Here is a 15115-nt window from a genome sequence, read left to right on the forward strand (position 1 = left end):
TTTTGTGTTTTTGTTGTTTTTATTATTTTAAAACTTTAGTTGATCTTGGAATGTTTTTCAAAAAGTGAAAAGCAAAATACCGTGAATGCTGGAAATTGGCGAGTGATCATGGAAGTACTCAGGAGGTCAGGCAGCATTTGAGGAGAGGGAAATAGTGAATGTTTCAGATTGATGATATTCTAAAGAAAAGCCACTAACCTGAAGCATTAACTCAATTTCTTCCTTAAAAGGCTGCCTGAGTGCTTTAGTGACTGACAGCATTTACAGCAAAGTGGTGTAAGGGGAGCGGCCATTTTTGGAGTGGGCATTGTTAGAGTGGTGTGGCTTTGACTCAACAGGCTCGGCAAGCGCAGACAGAGGTTCTGTGTACGTAAGAAAGTTTCTAGTAAGTTTTTTTTGTCTGTTAGTACATAGCTAGTGTACTGAGAATGGATCTGGAGGAAGTGTTGTGTTCCTTGTGTGAGATGTGGGACGTTTTGGAGACCTCCAGTCTCCCTGGCAACTACATCTGCACAAAGTGCATTGAGCTGCAGCTCCATGTAGACCATGCTAAGGAGCTGGAGCTGTAGCTCAGTGGCCTTTGACTCATACAGGAGAATGAGGAGATGATAGATAGGTCCTCCCTAGGTTGCAGGAGGCAAGTCCCTGGGAGAGGGAAAGGGAATAAGCGGTCATTGTAGATTACTTTTGTGGCTGTTCCTCTCAATAATAAGGATACCACTTTGGATAGTATTTGGGGTAGGGTGGGGTGTGGTGACTTACTGGGGGAAGCCGCAGTGATCAGGTCTCCAGCACTGAGTCTGGCTACGTGGCACAGAAGGGAAGGTGGGGGAGAAGAGGAGTGCAGTTGTGGTAGGGGATTCCATAATCGGAGCAGCAGAAAGCTGATTCTCTGGATGTGAAAGAGGCATGTTGCCTCCCCGCTGCCAGGGTTATGGATGTCTCAGATTGGGTCCATGACTTTCTAAATGGGGAGGGTGAAAGAGTACAGGTAGTTAGGCAGAAAGCTGAAAAGCTGGGTTGCTGTTTGTGCCACGTGCCCACAAGAGTAAGGATAGAATTATTTACCAGATGACTGGGTGAAGAATTAGTGCACGGGGCAGGTTTCAGATTTCTGGATCATTGGGATCTCTTCTGGAGGTATGACTTGTGCGAAAAGGACAGGTAACATCTGACCTCGAGGGAGACCAAAATCCTTGTGGGCAGGTTTACTATCTTGGCAGGGGGGTGGGAACTGGAGTGATAGGGCTGAGAATGGGGCTGTTGGTATACAAGTAGATGCAGATTCTAAGTGTCACCGTGAAAAAGAACAGGCTGAGGATAGGGCAAAATTGCAGTCAGTGGGAGGAGTTAAAGAGCAACAGGGGCCAAAATCAAAAAGGGTGATGTTATATTTGAATGCGTGAAGAATACTGAATAAGGTAGATGACCTTTTGACAGAGATTATGTGGGCATCTCCGAGTTGTGGCTGAAGGAATATTATAGTTTGGAGCTTAACAACCAAAGGTACACATTTTATCAAAAGGACAGGCAGGTAGGCAGAGGAAGTGGGGTGGTTCTGTTTGTAAAAAATGAAATTAAGTCCTTAGAAAGAGGTGACATGGGATCAGAAGATGCAGAATCCTTGTAGATAGAATTAAGAAACTGCAAGGATAAATAAACCCTGATGGGAGTTACCTACAGGCATCAAAACAATGGTCAGGATGTGGGCTACAAATTACAATGGTAGATAGAAAAGGCATGTAGAAAGGGAAATGTTGCAATAGTAATGGGAATTTCAGTATGCAGTTAGATTGAGAAAAGTTGGTTGGTGCTGAATTCCAAGAAAAGGAATCTGTAGAATGCCAACCAGACGGCTTTTTAGAGCAACTTGTGGTTGAGCCCACGAAGGGAATGGCAATTCTGGATTGAGTGTTAAGTAATGACCAGATTTGATTAGGAAGTTTATGGTAAAGGAACCCTTAAGAGGCAGTGATCATAATACGATGTAATTCACCCTGCAGTTTGAGAAGGAGAAGCTAAAATTGGATGTATCATTGTTACAGTGGAATAAAGGGTATTACAGAGGCATGAGAGAGGACCTAACCAAAGTTGATTGGAAGGGATCACTAGCAGAGATGATGGCAGAACAGTAATGGATGGAGTTTCTGAGGGAAATTCAAAAGGTGCAGGAAAGATACATCCCAAAGATGAAGACATATTCTAAGGGAGGATGAAGCAACAGTGGCTGAGAAGAGAAGTCAAAGACAGCGTAAAAGCAAAAGAGAGGGCATGTAATATAACAAAAATTAGTGGGAAGCTAGACAATTGGGAAGCTTTTAAAAACCAGCAAAATGCAACTAAAAAGCCATACAGAGAGAAAATATGAAATATTTAATTATATTTAATTAAATATATTTAAAATATGAAATATTTAATTATTGTAAATTAGACAATAATATAAAATATGAAAAGTTTGTTCAGATGTATAAGGAGTAAAAGAGAGACTAAGTGGATATTGGACTGTTGGAAAATGACATTGGAGAGGTAGTTATGCAGGACAAAGAAATGGTAGATGAACCTATTAAGTACTTTGTGTCAGTCTTTACTGTGGAAGACATTAGCAGAATGCCAGAAATGCAAGAGTGTCTGGGGTCAGAAGTGAGTGTCGTCGCTATTGCTAAGGAGAAGGTGCCTGGGAAGCTGAAAGGTGTGAAGGCAGATAAGTCACCTTGACCAGATGGACTACACCCCAGGGTTCTGCAAGAGGTGGCTGAAGAGATTGTAAAGGCATTAGTAATGATCTTTCAAGAATCACTGGATTCTCGAATGGTTCTGGAGGACTAAAATGTTGCAAATGTCACTCGACTCTTTAAGAAGGGAGGGAGGCAAAAGTAAGGAAATTATAGGCCAGTTAGCCTGACTTCACTGGTTAGAAATTTGTTGGAATCTATTATTAAGCATAAGATTTTGAAGTGCTTGGAGGCACATGGTAAAATAGGCCCAAGTCCTTAAGGGGAAATCTTGCCTGACAAATCTGTTCTAATTATTTGAGGAACTGACAGGCAGGATAGACAAAGGAGAGGCAGTGGATGTATATTTTGATTTTCAGAGTGCCTTTGAGAAGGTGTTGCACATGAGGCTGTTTAACAAAATAAGAGCCCATGGTATTACAGGAAAGGTACTAGAATGCATAGAAGATTGGCGGAGTGGCAGAAGGTAAAAGAGTGGGGATAAAGGAAGCCTTTTCGGGTTGGCTGCCAGTGACTATTGGTGTTCCGCACGGGTCTATGTTGAGACCACTTTTCATGTTTTATGTCAATGATTTGGATGAAGGAATTGATGGCTTTATGGCAACTTTGTAGACAATATGAAGATGGTGGAAGGGCAGGCAGTGTTGAGGAAGCAGGGTATCTGCAGAAGGCTTAGACAGATTGGGGGAATGGGCAAAGTAGTGGCAGATGAAATATAATGTAACGAAGTGTATGGTCTTGCACTTTGATAGAAAGGATAAGGGCATAGACTATTTTGTAAATGGGGAGAAAATTCAAACATCAGAGGATTTGGGAGTCTTCTTGCAAGATTTCCTAAAGGTTGAGTCAGTGATAAGGAAGGCAAATGCAATGCTAGGGTTCATTTCAAGAGGACTAGAATACAAAAGCAAGGGTGTGATGCTGAGACTTTATAAGGTGTTGGTGAGACCACATTTGGAGTATTGTGAGCAGTTTTGGACTCCTTATATAGGAAAGGATGTGTGGCATTGGAGAGGAAGTTCCTGAGAATGATCCCAGGAATGAAAGGGTTAACATGTGACGAGCTTGAGGCCTATACTCACTGGAGTTTAGAAGAATGAGGGGGGGATCTTACTGAAACTTATCCAATATGAAAGGTCTGGATAGAGTGGATGTGGAGAGGATGTCTCCTATTGAGGGGGAGTCTAGGACCAGAGGTCACAGCCTCAAATTGAGGAAGAGGAATGTCCATTTAGAGTAGATGAGAAAAATTTATTTTTCAGACAGAGGCTGGTGAACCTGTGGAATTCTTTGGCACTGATGCTGGGCAGGCCAAGTCATTGGTTAGATTTATGATGGTGGTTGATAGGTTCTTGATTAATCTGTGCCCGGGACAATGTGGATGTAAATCTCATGCTGGCTGTAAAGGTGTGTGGCATAGGAGGTGACTTCATTGGCTGTGCTGGAGTTGGATGCCACACTACAGAAAAGCTCAGTCCAATTTCCAAGGTGTTGCAAGACCATCTATCGTGCTTCACTCCAGAAGAGTAAAATAATTTCTTCCTCATTTGCCTGATGCAAATTTAAAAAAAAATAGATGCTGCCTGGTTCGTTTAATTTTTTTGGCCACATTCTTTTGTTCAGCAGTGTTTTTAAGTGAAGTATACCCAATGCTACCAGTGAACCAGACATCCTTCCTCCCCCCACTTTAGCTCCTACCTCTGCACTGTCAGTGTTTTAGTCACAGCTAGGTTGATGAAGTCTGGGTAATAACCATATTGTGCATTCATATCTGCCATTATAATTGTCCATCTTTCTTCTTGGTAGAAATTGCTTGAAGCACATGAAGAACAGAATGGTGAAGCGTACACTGAAGCAGTAAGTACAGACAGTTGGCAAATACTGATTTTTGTGTTAATGTTTCAAACTTCCAGGTTCCATAAGTCAAGTAATTATGAGAATTTTGCTTTAATTGTTTAATTCACTTGTCTAACCACTCAGGAAGCAATTTGCACACTAAGTAGTGCAGTGCACGTGTGAAATATGCAGTGGTGCATGTAAGTTGTCTTCTGATGCTGTGGCATTGACAGTGTTCCCACTCAGAAGCTGCAGCTCCCGCAAAGGAGACTGTTAAGCTTGAAAAGGCAGAGTATGTTAGGGAGCACTAGTAAGGTAACACTATGGAAGGTTCAGACCTTGGGAGCATTTTGGAAGAAAAGAATATGTGAACAATTGATGGTATAGTTATGGAAGAGGTGGGAGGTTGTAAACAGAAATTATTTTAACATTTGTTATGTGTTCTTTCCTGGTTCAGCTCAGGGTATTCACATGTAAAGGGAGATGGCACACAAGTCCAAGGCCACAAGAAAATACTTTATTAGAACTAGCACAAATGCAATACAAAAGGGAAAAATTGAATTTCTATAGTAGTAGCAGTACAGAAATCAAAATAATACTTATCATGCTCTAAATGAGTTGATCTGTGGACTGGCTGCATGCAGCCTCTCCTGAAGTTCAGGTCTAACTCTGACTCCTTTCAACATACTTTTCCTAGCTGAGCACAAGTCACTAGCTGTAACCTAGCCTACGACAAGACTCTCTTCTTCCCCCCCACCCCCACTGCACAAAGTAAGTGCCCCTGTTTATACTCTTTATATACCCTTTAGGATCTTTCAAAGCAAAACATAATACTTTTCCATCCCTCAGTGGTAACACTTACAAACTTCAGGCCAGTCACAATAATTTAGGAAAACAGGGTTAATAGGTCTGTAAGGAGGAATACATCATGCATTATCTCATCTCAGGGAGGCGCACTTGTACACATCTCCAGCTCATTATAACTTTCCACACAGACATCATTTCATCTCTGAACATCTATTTTATTCTGATATATACCAAGGAAGTATCAGTTAACTCTATCCTTACAAAAGTGAACTGTCCTGTCTAGAAATCAGAAGCAATAATGAAGGAGAGTACAGTAGCCTTTGGACAAGCATTCTTTTCAGTTCTCTTCAGAAGTGATTAGTTTTAATACCAGGTCAACCACCTGTACCTTCAGTTGAGTTTCCCTCCTCTCCATTCTTGCTGCCTAACCCTCTATGTATCTTTAGCATTCTTTTTGTCGTACTGTAAATTTGAGTTCCAGTAGTTTTCCCACAGTCCTGATTGAAAAGCCACAGAATCTGGGCCTCTGTACCTTTGTCTGCAGCTGGATCCTCGACTTCATAACCAGAAGACCACAATCTGTGTGGATTGGAAATAACATCTCCATCTTGCTGACAATCGACACTGGGGCACCACAGGGATGTGTTCAACTCTCTCTACACCCACGATTGTGTGGCTAGGCAGAACTTAAGCGCCATCTATAAATTTGATGATGATGATGCAACCATTGTTGGCAGAATCTCATATGGTGATGAGAGGGCATTCACAAGTGAGATATACCACCTAGTTGAGTGGTGCCACAGCAACAACCTGGCACTCAATGTCAGTAGGATGAAAGATACCTAATATACCTAATGCAGATAATGGACTGCCTTCATAAGACCATAAGAAGGCGAAAGACATAGGAGCAGAATTAGGCCATCTGGCCCATCGTGTCTGCTCGGCATTCAATCATGGCTGATCCTTTTTACCCATATCCTCAGCCCCACTCCCGGGCTGTTTCCCCATAACCTTTAATACCATGGCCAATCAAGACTATCGATGTCCACCTTAAATACACCCTGTTCCCCAAAGCTGGCTGTGGTAACAAATTCCACAAATTCATCACCCTCTGGCTAAAGAAATTTCTCTACATCTCTGTTTTAAATGGATGCCCCTCTATCCTGAGGCTGTGCCCTTTTGTCCTAGACGACTCCCCCACCATGGGAAATATCCTTTCCACATCTACTCTGTCTAAGCCTTTCAACATTCGAAAGGTTTCAATGAGATTCCCCCTCACCCTTCTAAATTCCAATGAATACAGGCCTCATATGATAACCCTTTCGTTATCAGAATTATCTTTGTGAACCTTCTCCGAACACTCTCCAATGCCAGTGCATTTTTCTGAGATAAGGAGCCCAAAAATGTTCGCACTACTCATGGTGAGGCCTCCTCAGTGCCTTATAAAGCCTCAGCATCACATTCCTGCTTTTGTAGACCTCATGAAAAGAATGCTGACACTACACTTGCCCTCCTCACCACTGACTCTACCTGCAACTTAACCTTTACATCTCAGATTTTTGGATTTTCTCCCCATTTAGAAAATAGTCTGCACGTTTATTTCTTCTCCAAAAATGTATGACCATGTATTTTCCAACACTGTATTTCATTTGCCACTTTTTTGCCCATCCTCCTAATCTGTCTAAATCTTTCTGCAGCTTTCCTGTTTTGTCAACTCTATCTGCCCCTCCACCAATCTTTGCATCATCTGCAAACTTAGCAACAAAGCCATTTATTCCATCATCTAAATCACTGATACACAGCATAAAAAGATGCGTCCTCAACACCAACCCCTGTGGAGCACCACTAGTCAAAGGCAGCCAACCAGATAAGGATCCTTTTATTCTTGCTTCCTGCCTCCTACCAATCAGCCAGTGCTCTATCCATGCTAGTAACTTGCTAAGCAGACTTGTGTGGCACCTTGTAAAAGGCCTCCTGAAAATCCAAATATACAACATCCACTGCATCCCCTTTATCTCTCCTACTTTTAATCTCAAAGAATTCCAACAGGTTTGTCAGGCAAGATTTTTCCTTGAAGGAAACCATGCTGACTTTGTCCTATCTTGTCCTGTGTCAGCAAGTACTCCATCACCTCGTCCTTAACAATTAACTCTTGCATCTTCCCAACCACTGAGGTCAGGCTAACTGGTCTATAATTTCCTTTCTGCGGCCTTTCTTCTTTCTTAAAGAGTGGAGTGACATATGCAATTTTCCAGTCCTCTCAGTCACTGATTCTTGAAAGATCAAGCAGTCAGCATGGCTTTGTAAAGGGCAGGTCGTGCCTTACGAGCCTGATTGAATTTTTTTGAGGGTGTGACTAAACACATTGATGAAGGTAGAGCAGTAGATGTAGTGTATATGGATTTCAGCAAGGCATTTGATAAGGTACCCCATGCAAGGCTTATTGAGAAAGTAAGGAGGCATGAGATCCAAGGGGCATTGCTTTGTGGATCCAGAACTGGCTTGTCCACGGAAGGCGAAGAGTGGTTGTAGACGGGTCATATTCTGCATGGAGGTCAGTTACCAGTGGGGTGCCTCAGGGATCTGTTCTGGGTCAACTTCTCTTCATGATTTTTATAAATGATTTGGATGAGGAAGTGGAGGAATGGGTTAGTAAATTTGCTGATGACACAGAGGTTGGAGATGTTGTGGGTAGTGTGGAGGGCTGTCAGAGGTTACAGTGGGACATTGATAGGATGCACAATTGGGCTAAGAAGTGGCAGATGGAGTTCAACCTAGATAAGTGTGAGGTGGTTCATTTTGGTAGGTCAAATATGATGGCAGAATATAGTATTAATGGTAAGACTCTTGGCAGTGTGGAGGATCAGAGGGATCTTGTGGTCCGAGTCCATAGGACAGTCAAAGCTGCTGTGCAGGTTGACACTGTGATTAAGAAGGTGTATGGTGTATTGGCCTTCATCAATTGTGGAATTGAATTTAGGAGCTGAGAGGTAATGTTGCAGCTATATAGGACCCTGGTCAGACCCCACTTGGAATACTGTGCTCAGTTCTGGTTGCCTCACTACAGGAAAGATGTGGAAGTCATAGAAAGGGTGCAGAGGAAATTTACAAGGATGTTGCCTGGATTGGGGAGCATACCTTATGAGAATAGGTTGAGTGAACTCAGCCTTTTCTCCTTGGAACGACAGAGGATGAGAGGTGACCTGATAGAGGTGTATAAGATAATGAGAGGCATTGATTGTGTGGATAGTCAAAGGCATTTTCCCAGAGCTGAAGTGGTTGCCACAAGAGGACACAGGTCTAAGGTGCTGGGGAGTAGGTACAGAGGAGATGTCAGGGGTAACTTTTTTACTCAGAGAGTGGTGAGTGTGTGGAATGGGCTGCCAGCAACAGTGGTGGAGGCAGATACGATAGAGTCTTTTAAGAGACTTTTAGATGGGTACATGGAGCTTAATAAACTAGAGGGCTATAGGTAAGTCTAGTAATTTCTAAGGTAGGGACATGTTTCGCAAAACTTTGTGGGCCGAAGGGCTTGTATTGTGTTGTAGGTTTTCAATGTTTCTATCATTACTAATGCCTCCACAATCACTACCACTACCTCTTTCAGTTCATCTGGTCCGGGTGACTTATGGTCTTTCAGCTGTTTGAGCACCTTCTCCCTTGTAATAGTAACTGCGCTCTCTTCTCTTCTCTCACACCCTTCAACACTTGGCACACTGCTGGTGTCTTCCACAGTGAAGATCGATGTAAAATACTCATTATTTCACCTGCCATCTCCTTGTGTCCTGTTACTAATTCTCCAGCCTCATTTTCTAGTGGTCCTATATCCTCTCTCATCTCTTTTTTTTATTCTTAACATACTTGAAAAAGCTTTTTCTATCTACCTTAATATTGTTTGCTAGCTTGCTTTTATATTTCATCTTTTCCCTCCTAATGATTCTTTTAGTTGCTTTCCATAGGTTTTTAAAAACTTCTCAATCCTCTATCTTCCTGCTAATATGTGCTTTGTAAAATGCCCTCTCTTCTGCTTTTACATTAGCTTTGACTTCCCTTGTCAGCACAATTGTACGTTTCCATTTGAGTATTTCTCTGTTTTTGGAATACATCTATCCTGAACCTTCCTCATTTCTCCCAGAAACTCAAAACACTGCTGCTCTGCTGTCATCCCTGCCAGCATCTCCTTCCAATTTACTTTGCCCATCTCCTCTCTCATACCACCGTAATTTCCTTTACTCCACTGAAATACTGCGACGTCAGACCTCACTTTCTTCATATCAAATTTCAAGTTGAACTCTTATCTTATTGAGATTACTGCCTCCTAAGGAATGTTTTTTAACGACTGCATCCACCAAATCTTAATTTTCATTCTAACATTCAAGATGTTGATACCTTGATTATTTGTAGTTACTAACGTATTGAAGTAATGAAAACATTTCATTTTCACTACTGGCCATTTCAGGCATCTCCAAACCTGAATGCTTGAAACCACAGTGAACAAAACAGTTCTGAGTTGCCTTGCTGCTTATTTCTTGCCATCTATCAGTGACGAAAACCGCTGGTTTTTAAACACAAGCAGCTGACGCTGTTTTAAAAAGTGTTCACTCCAAGCACGGCCATAGTGTCTAACAGCTACACAAATGTGCATGACTGTTGCTAGTTAGAAACTGGCGACACTTTCCTGCCCCAATTAAGCAGCATAGTATACCAAACGAATGAAGGGAATACCGAATATTTTCTTGATTAGTTTTTGTTCTTGAAGATTTGTCCCAAATTAGCTGCTGCACTGATTAACCGATGGCCCAATTAACTGGAACCCTCTATATTTTGTTTTTGGTTCTGTATGTTGTCTATGTTTCGTTGGTGCACCATGGTCCAGAGGAACTTTGTATCATTTGGTTGTATATATGTTCAGTCAGATGACAATAAACTCAAACTCTGAAACTTCTGCATTTTGAAGCATTAATTCTGTTCTCTCCACAGTCTGCTGAGTATTTTCAAAATTTTATATTTTTAATCTGAGTTTTCAGCATTACAGTTTCTTGCTTTTCATTTAACAGCATTCCTTTGGGTGAGAAGGTTAGAAATGCATCCCAAAGTCTAATTGTTTGAGTTAAACTACAATTTATTCCTGACCGAAGAGAACTCAGATCCTAGAATTAATGAATTAATGTGGTGTGTTTGATGTTTTAGAGATATAGCACAGTAACAGGCCAGTGAGATTGCGCTGTCCAGTTACACACGTGATCAATTAACCTACTAAGCTGTACATCTTGGGACTGTGGGAGGAAACCAGAACACCCAGAGGAACCTCACACAAATGACTGGGAGATACTCCCGACAGACTGTGGCGGAATTGAACCTGGGTCGCTGGCGTTGTAAAAGAGTTGTGCTAACCACTGTGCTACCATGCCTTGCACTGTTGAAATTCTGGTTAAAGACCAGAATTTTTAAGCCGCCTGCCCCCCTCCCAGTTCAAAGGCACTTTAAAGATGACCGCATTTTCTCCGTACATGTATGTTGCTTTTCAGGTATTCTTGTTAATTCCACAGCTGTAATTTTCACTTGAATCCTGTAGGTGAAGGAATTTGATTCCATATCAAGGCTGGACCAATGGCTTACAACAATGTTACTGCGCATCAAAAAATCCATCCACGGAGAAGGAGACCTGAAGTGAACCATTGGCATATAATAAGGCATTTTGCCAAATTTGTGACCTGCTATTATGTGTACTGGGTTGTGACAAACTTGGTTATACCTGTTTCAATGTTTATGATTAGGTTTTGTTTTCTTTGTGTTATCTGCCAGTTATTGTAAGTTTAAAATATATTCTTGTGCTCATTTATTGAATAATGCCCAACATGGGAACATCACAGTGCTACAAAGGGCATGGTAAAAACTCTTTTAACATTTTGCTTGAAAACTGTTCTGAATGTTAGTGAAGTTAAAATTCTTCTGTTAATGCAAGTCCATTGGGTAGTACTTCAATAATGCAGCAAGGCATTGTGAGGAAATGTGCAAGAACGTAAGGGTCTGAAATACATGTACCCTGAATAAACCATTAGTTGGTGTAAGTCCAACAAATGCCTCACCTCTCATTTTTAAAATAAAACTTTTAATGGCATTGTGTTCAGAAAGCAAAATTTAATTCCATCTTTCCTTCCGTATCTTACTGAGGAGGTATTGTAGATGTTGATTTGAATACCATTTTTTTTATTGTCCTTTGCAGTTGAGTATAAAGATCTAGTAAGACAAAAGGGCAATGTGATTGTTTCACTATATATTTTAAAAAATATTTGTCATTCCATTTACAGTTATGATTTAATTAAGGTCTCTCTGACATTTAGAATGCGTTAATGGTTTTTAAGTGATCAGTGGTTCATTTTAAGGCTTCTCTGGTCAGGGACGTTTCCTTAAAAAAGTGTATTTTTATTGATTTGATTATTTTGTGTTTGCAAATTTTCTTTTTGTTAGCTAGATGGTTCATCGACATAATGGAAAAGGCTTGTTTATGCACTGGTTATGTAATATAGTGGCAGCCACGGACTTCGTCTGTTTACACTGCATAATTGATAAGGTAGAACCTTTTCCAATTTACTGTGCAACTACATGGATATGCTAAGTATTTTATATGAAAGTTTCTTTTTGTAAATCCAGAATTCAATATTTTGTGAAAGGCTAATGCTAACCTTCCATGTCTCATGTTTTCTGTGCTTATGTGCATGTGTCTAAATTTATAACAGTTTGACTGTATAGCTTGTTCCAGGCAAGCTTTCAACTGCAAACACATTTATCACCAATAAACAGTCTGTTCAGTTGGCACTGCTAGTACTTAAGACTTGGGAAAGTTATGGTGCTCTAGTGTAAGTAATTGAAAAGCATTGATGCCATTGGTCAGATATTGCTTTCCACCGATGAAAGTAAGCAGTATTGGCAGTTTCATTTCTCTTATTGGACAGATTGAGTTAACAAACTGAATGAAGAACTGAGATTAGAGAGTAGAAGGTGGTGCAAGTGCATTTACGTGTCTGGCTCCAGATTATATACTTCACAAAATAAATACATTCCATCCCACACACAATCTTTAAAAGCCAGGCACTTTTAATGTTGGGTGTATGTATTGGGGCTTATAGCATCTTAAGGTATAAATACGGGTCAGAGTTTCATTACCATTTTAATGCTCAGTATTACGGTGGACCTAGCTGTTTTCTATGGGAGTACTATTCTCATTTTAAATAAGCAAAAGACTACATTTTATGTAACAAAGTATGTTTTATTTCACATTATTGTGAAGCTGTATCATTGTGATTGGGCCCAAAACATTTTTTTTAAATCTATAGACCCGCTGTGGGCATTAAGTGATAGTGTCAACTTGAGATGCACCCTGCATGAATAATGTTCTTTTAACTTTGCAAATGTAAAAGTGCTGTATCCTGACGAATGAACACAAAGCTGTTTAGTTTGGGTTATGAAGATTTCTATACTTTCACAGTGAAAATTGCGGCCAAGTCCATGAATTAATGCTAGCTGGGTCTGATTTGCTCTCTATGCTACTTGTGCTTTTCAACATCTGTTCAGCTATTCCATTTGGTGATGTTCTGTGTTCTGTTCTAAATGTTTTGAAATGCGATATTTTTAAAAATGAAATCCTCAGCTGTTTAACCTAAGAATAAAATGAAAAGAATTAGTTATTTTTAACTATTGGATAGAGTAATAGAATTTAGTATAATATGGGATTTTGTTGTGAATGCAGAAGTTAGTGTAAGTTTTGGGTGCTTCTTTTTCTAAATCTATTCATAGTCTGGAATTGATGTTTGGAACATTGTAAAACTGCACTTTACCAAGTAGGGAAATGCTCACTTGAACTAATTCTTCAAACATTTCTGAAATTATGTCAAATCCATTGTTAAAAATCATTAATAAGTTTGATTCTTAACTATTACAGATTTGCTGTAATGTTTAGATATTCATACCAGAACTTTTATAATGAAGAAAAATATTTTGCTTTGGGAATTTGATGGAGACAAATGTACCTTTGTTTGCAGTTTCACAAATGCTGATGTTGCATAATCAACATTATGTTGCAAATAAGGATACGAGCACTCTAGTGAGGATGAGGTAATTTAACTGTCTTCCATTGCATTCCTGAAATGCATCCGTGCAGTTACAGTGCTAAATGGCCCCAACCTGCTTCAGTGGGAGGTTTTGGCAAATGGCTTTCAAACTAATAAAGTTCCCGCACATGTTTTGAAGAGGTGGTTTACGAGCTTGATTACAATAGTTGTTGTTGGGCATTGGAGAACAGAGTCCCCCAGATGGGAACCTACTCTCCTTCATCCCATTCAGCATCAAGATAAATGTATTTACATATTACTGGCAATGAACTGCAGTTTGGTCCAATACGTAAATGGCCATGCATGGAGATGCCTTGTAATATATATCCAGCTTTCCCTTCCCTTCTAAGATCTGATGCCATGATTGGCAGATCTTTTCAGAATTCAGTGCAGAGATATCTGAAAGCCTTTTTCATTGAGCTTCTGCAAAAAACGATATTTGTCTTTAATAGAATAATTTAATTGTTGAAAAATTGTGACAACTTTGGGGTATGCACCTTTTAGTCTCTATATGCCATACAGCGATTCTTAATCTTTAGTGTCGGAATGAAAGTCTTGAGTTGGAGTAGGAAAGGAATTAAAAGGAAAAGGAACATACTGAAGACTGGCTTTAGTATAAAAAAGTTACTTAACATTACTTAATTCCTTACCATCCCAGTTTTAAATTGTACTTTTTTTTGTTGTCAGGTGACCAGGGACAATTTTGTCAATTGACTAGGTATTTATTCCAGCATATTATCTGTCATGGTGTTAAGCTTTTGCCACTAAGTTGGTGGATTGTATGCCTGTTCCAATGTGTTGTGTTGTGTTCTGAAGCATTGTCCCAGTATAACTGTTCACATTCAGCATGTTACAAGGCCATATGAACAATGTTATCAAATCTACATATTATAAATCGGTTTAGGATCTAATGCATCAGGACAATCTATTTGTGATGTTTGGTCTCACTTGCAAATCTGGTGCTTCTGGGCAGAAGCAGAAATTGGTCTGTTGCTGAGATGACCTAAATTTCTCAATGAAAATAAAACATTCAAAGTATTATCAAGGCTTCATTTCTTCATTTTAATCCTATACAGCATATCTTTAAGGCCAATTCTTGGTCTTTTATTTGTACAGAGTTCTTTCATTATTTGAAGTGTACCTTTAGTCTACAATTCCATCAATCCTACAGCTGCAAGAGTATCCTCTTATCTCATATCTGCAAACTAATAAGCCAATACAAACCCTTGACTGATTCCATATGTCTCAAGTATTCTAGATGTCAGACTGATGACAGATGATGATGATGACTGATGAAAATGCCCACATTTTTTCTCCTCTGATTTTCCATTCCATTTCTATCTAATATCTTTCCCGAATCTCATAAATTGTTTTTGGGGAGTGACATGGTAGCATAGTTATTAGTGTAAGGGCATTAAGTGCCAGTGACTAGAGTTCAATTCCCCCCACTGTGTGTAATCTTCTCCCTGTAAGTGTGAAGTGGTTCATTTTGGTAGGTCAAATTTGAAGACAGAATATAATATAAATGGTAAGACTCTTGGCAGTGTGGAGGATCACACGGATCTTGGGGTTTTTGTCCATAGTACATTATGTCATAAGGGAACAGGAGGCTGGACCCAAGCACAGGAC

At 40.1% G+C, this 15115-nt stretch overlaps 1 protein-coding gene across 2 annotated transcripts in view; it reads left to right on the forward strand.

The window, feature by feature from the left end:
* Positions 1-14527, forward strand: part of LOC140730629 (beta-soluble NSF attachment protein) — a 38865-nt gene extending 24338 nt beyond the window's left edge. For both annotated transcript variants that reach the window (XM_073051346.1, XM_073051347.1), the window contains exons 10-11: positions 4539-4589; positions 10951-14527. In XM_073051346.1, coding sequence (XP_072907447.1) covers positions 4539-4589; positions 10951-11049 — 150 coding nt within the window. In that variant the 3' untranslated portion in view covers positions 11050-14527. The remainder of the gene's footprint in view (positions 1-4538; positions 4590-10950) is intronic.
* The last annotated feature ends 588 nt before the right edge of the window (positions 14528-15115 follow it).

Source organism: Hemitrygon akajei, chromosome 7 (genome assembly GCF_048418815.1).
Source record: "Hemitrygon akajei chromosome 7, sHemAka1.3, whole genome shotgun sequence".
NCBI classification, from domain to species: domain Eukaryota; kingdom Metazoa; phylum Chordata; class Chondrichthyes; order Myliobatiformes; family Dasyatidae; genus Hemitrygon; species Hemitrygon akajei.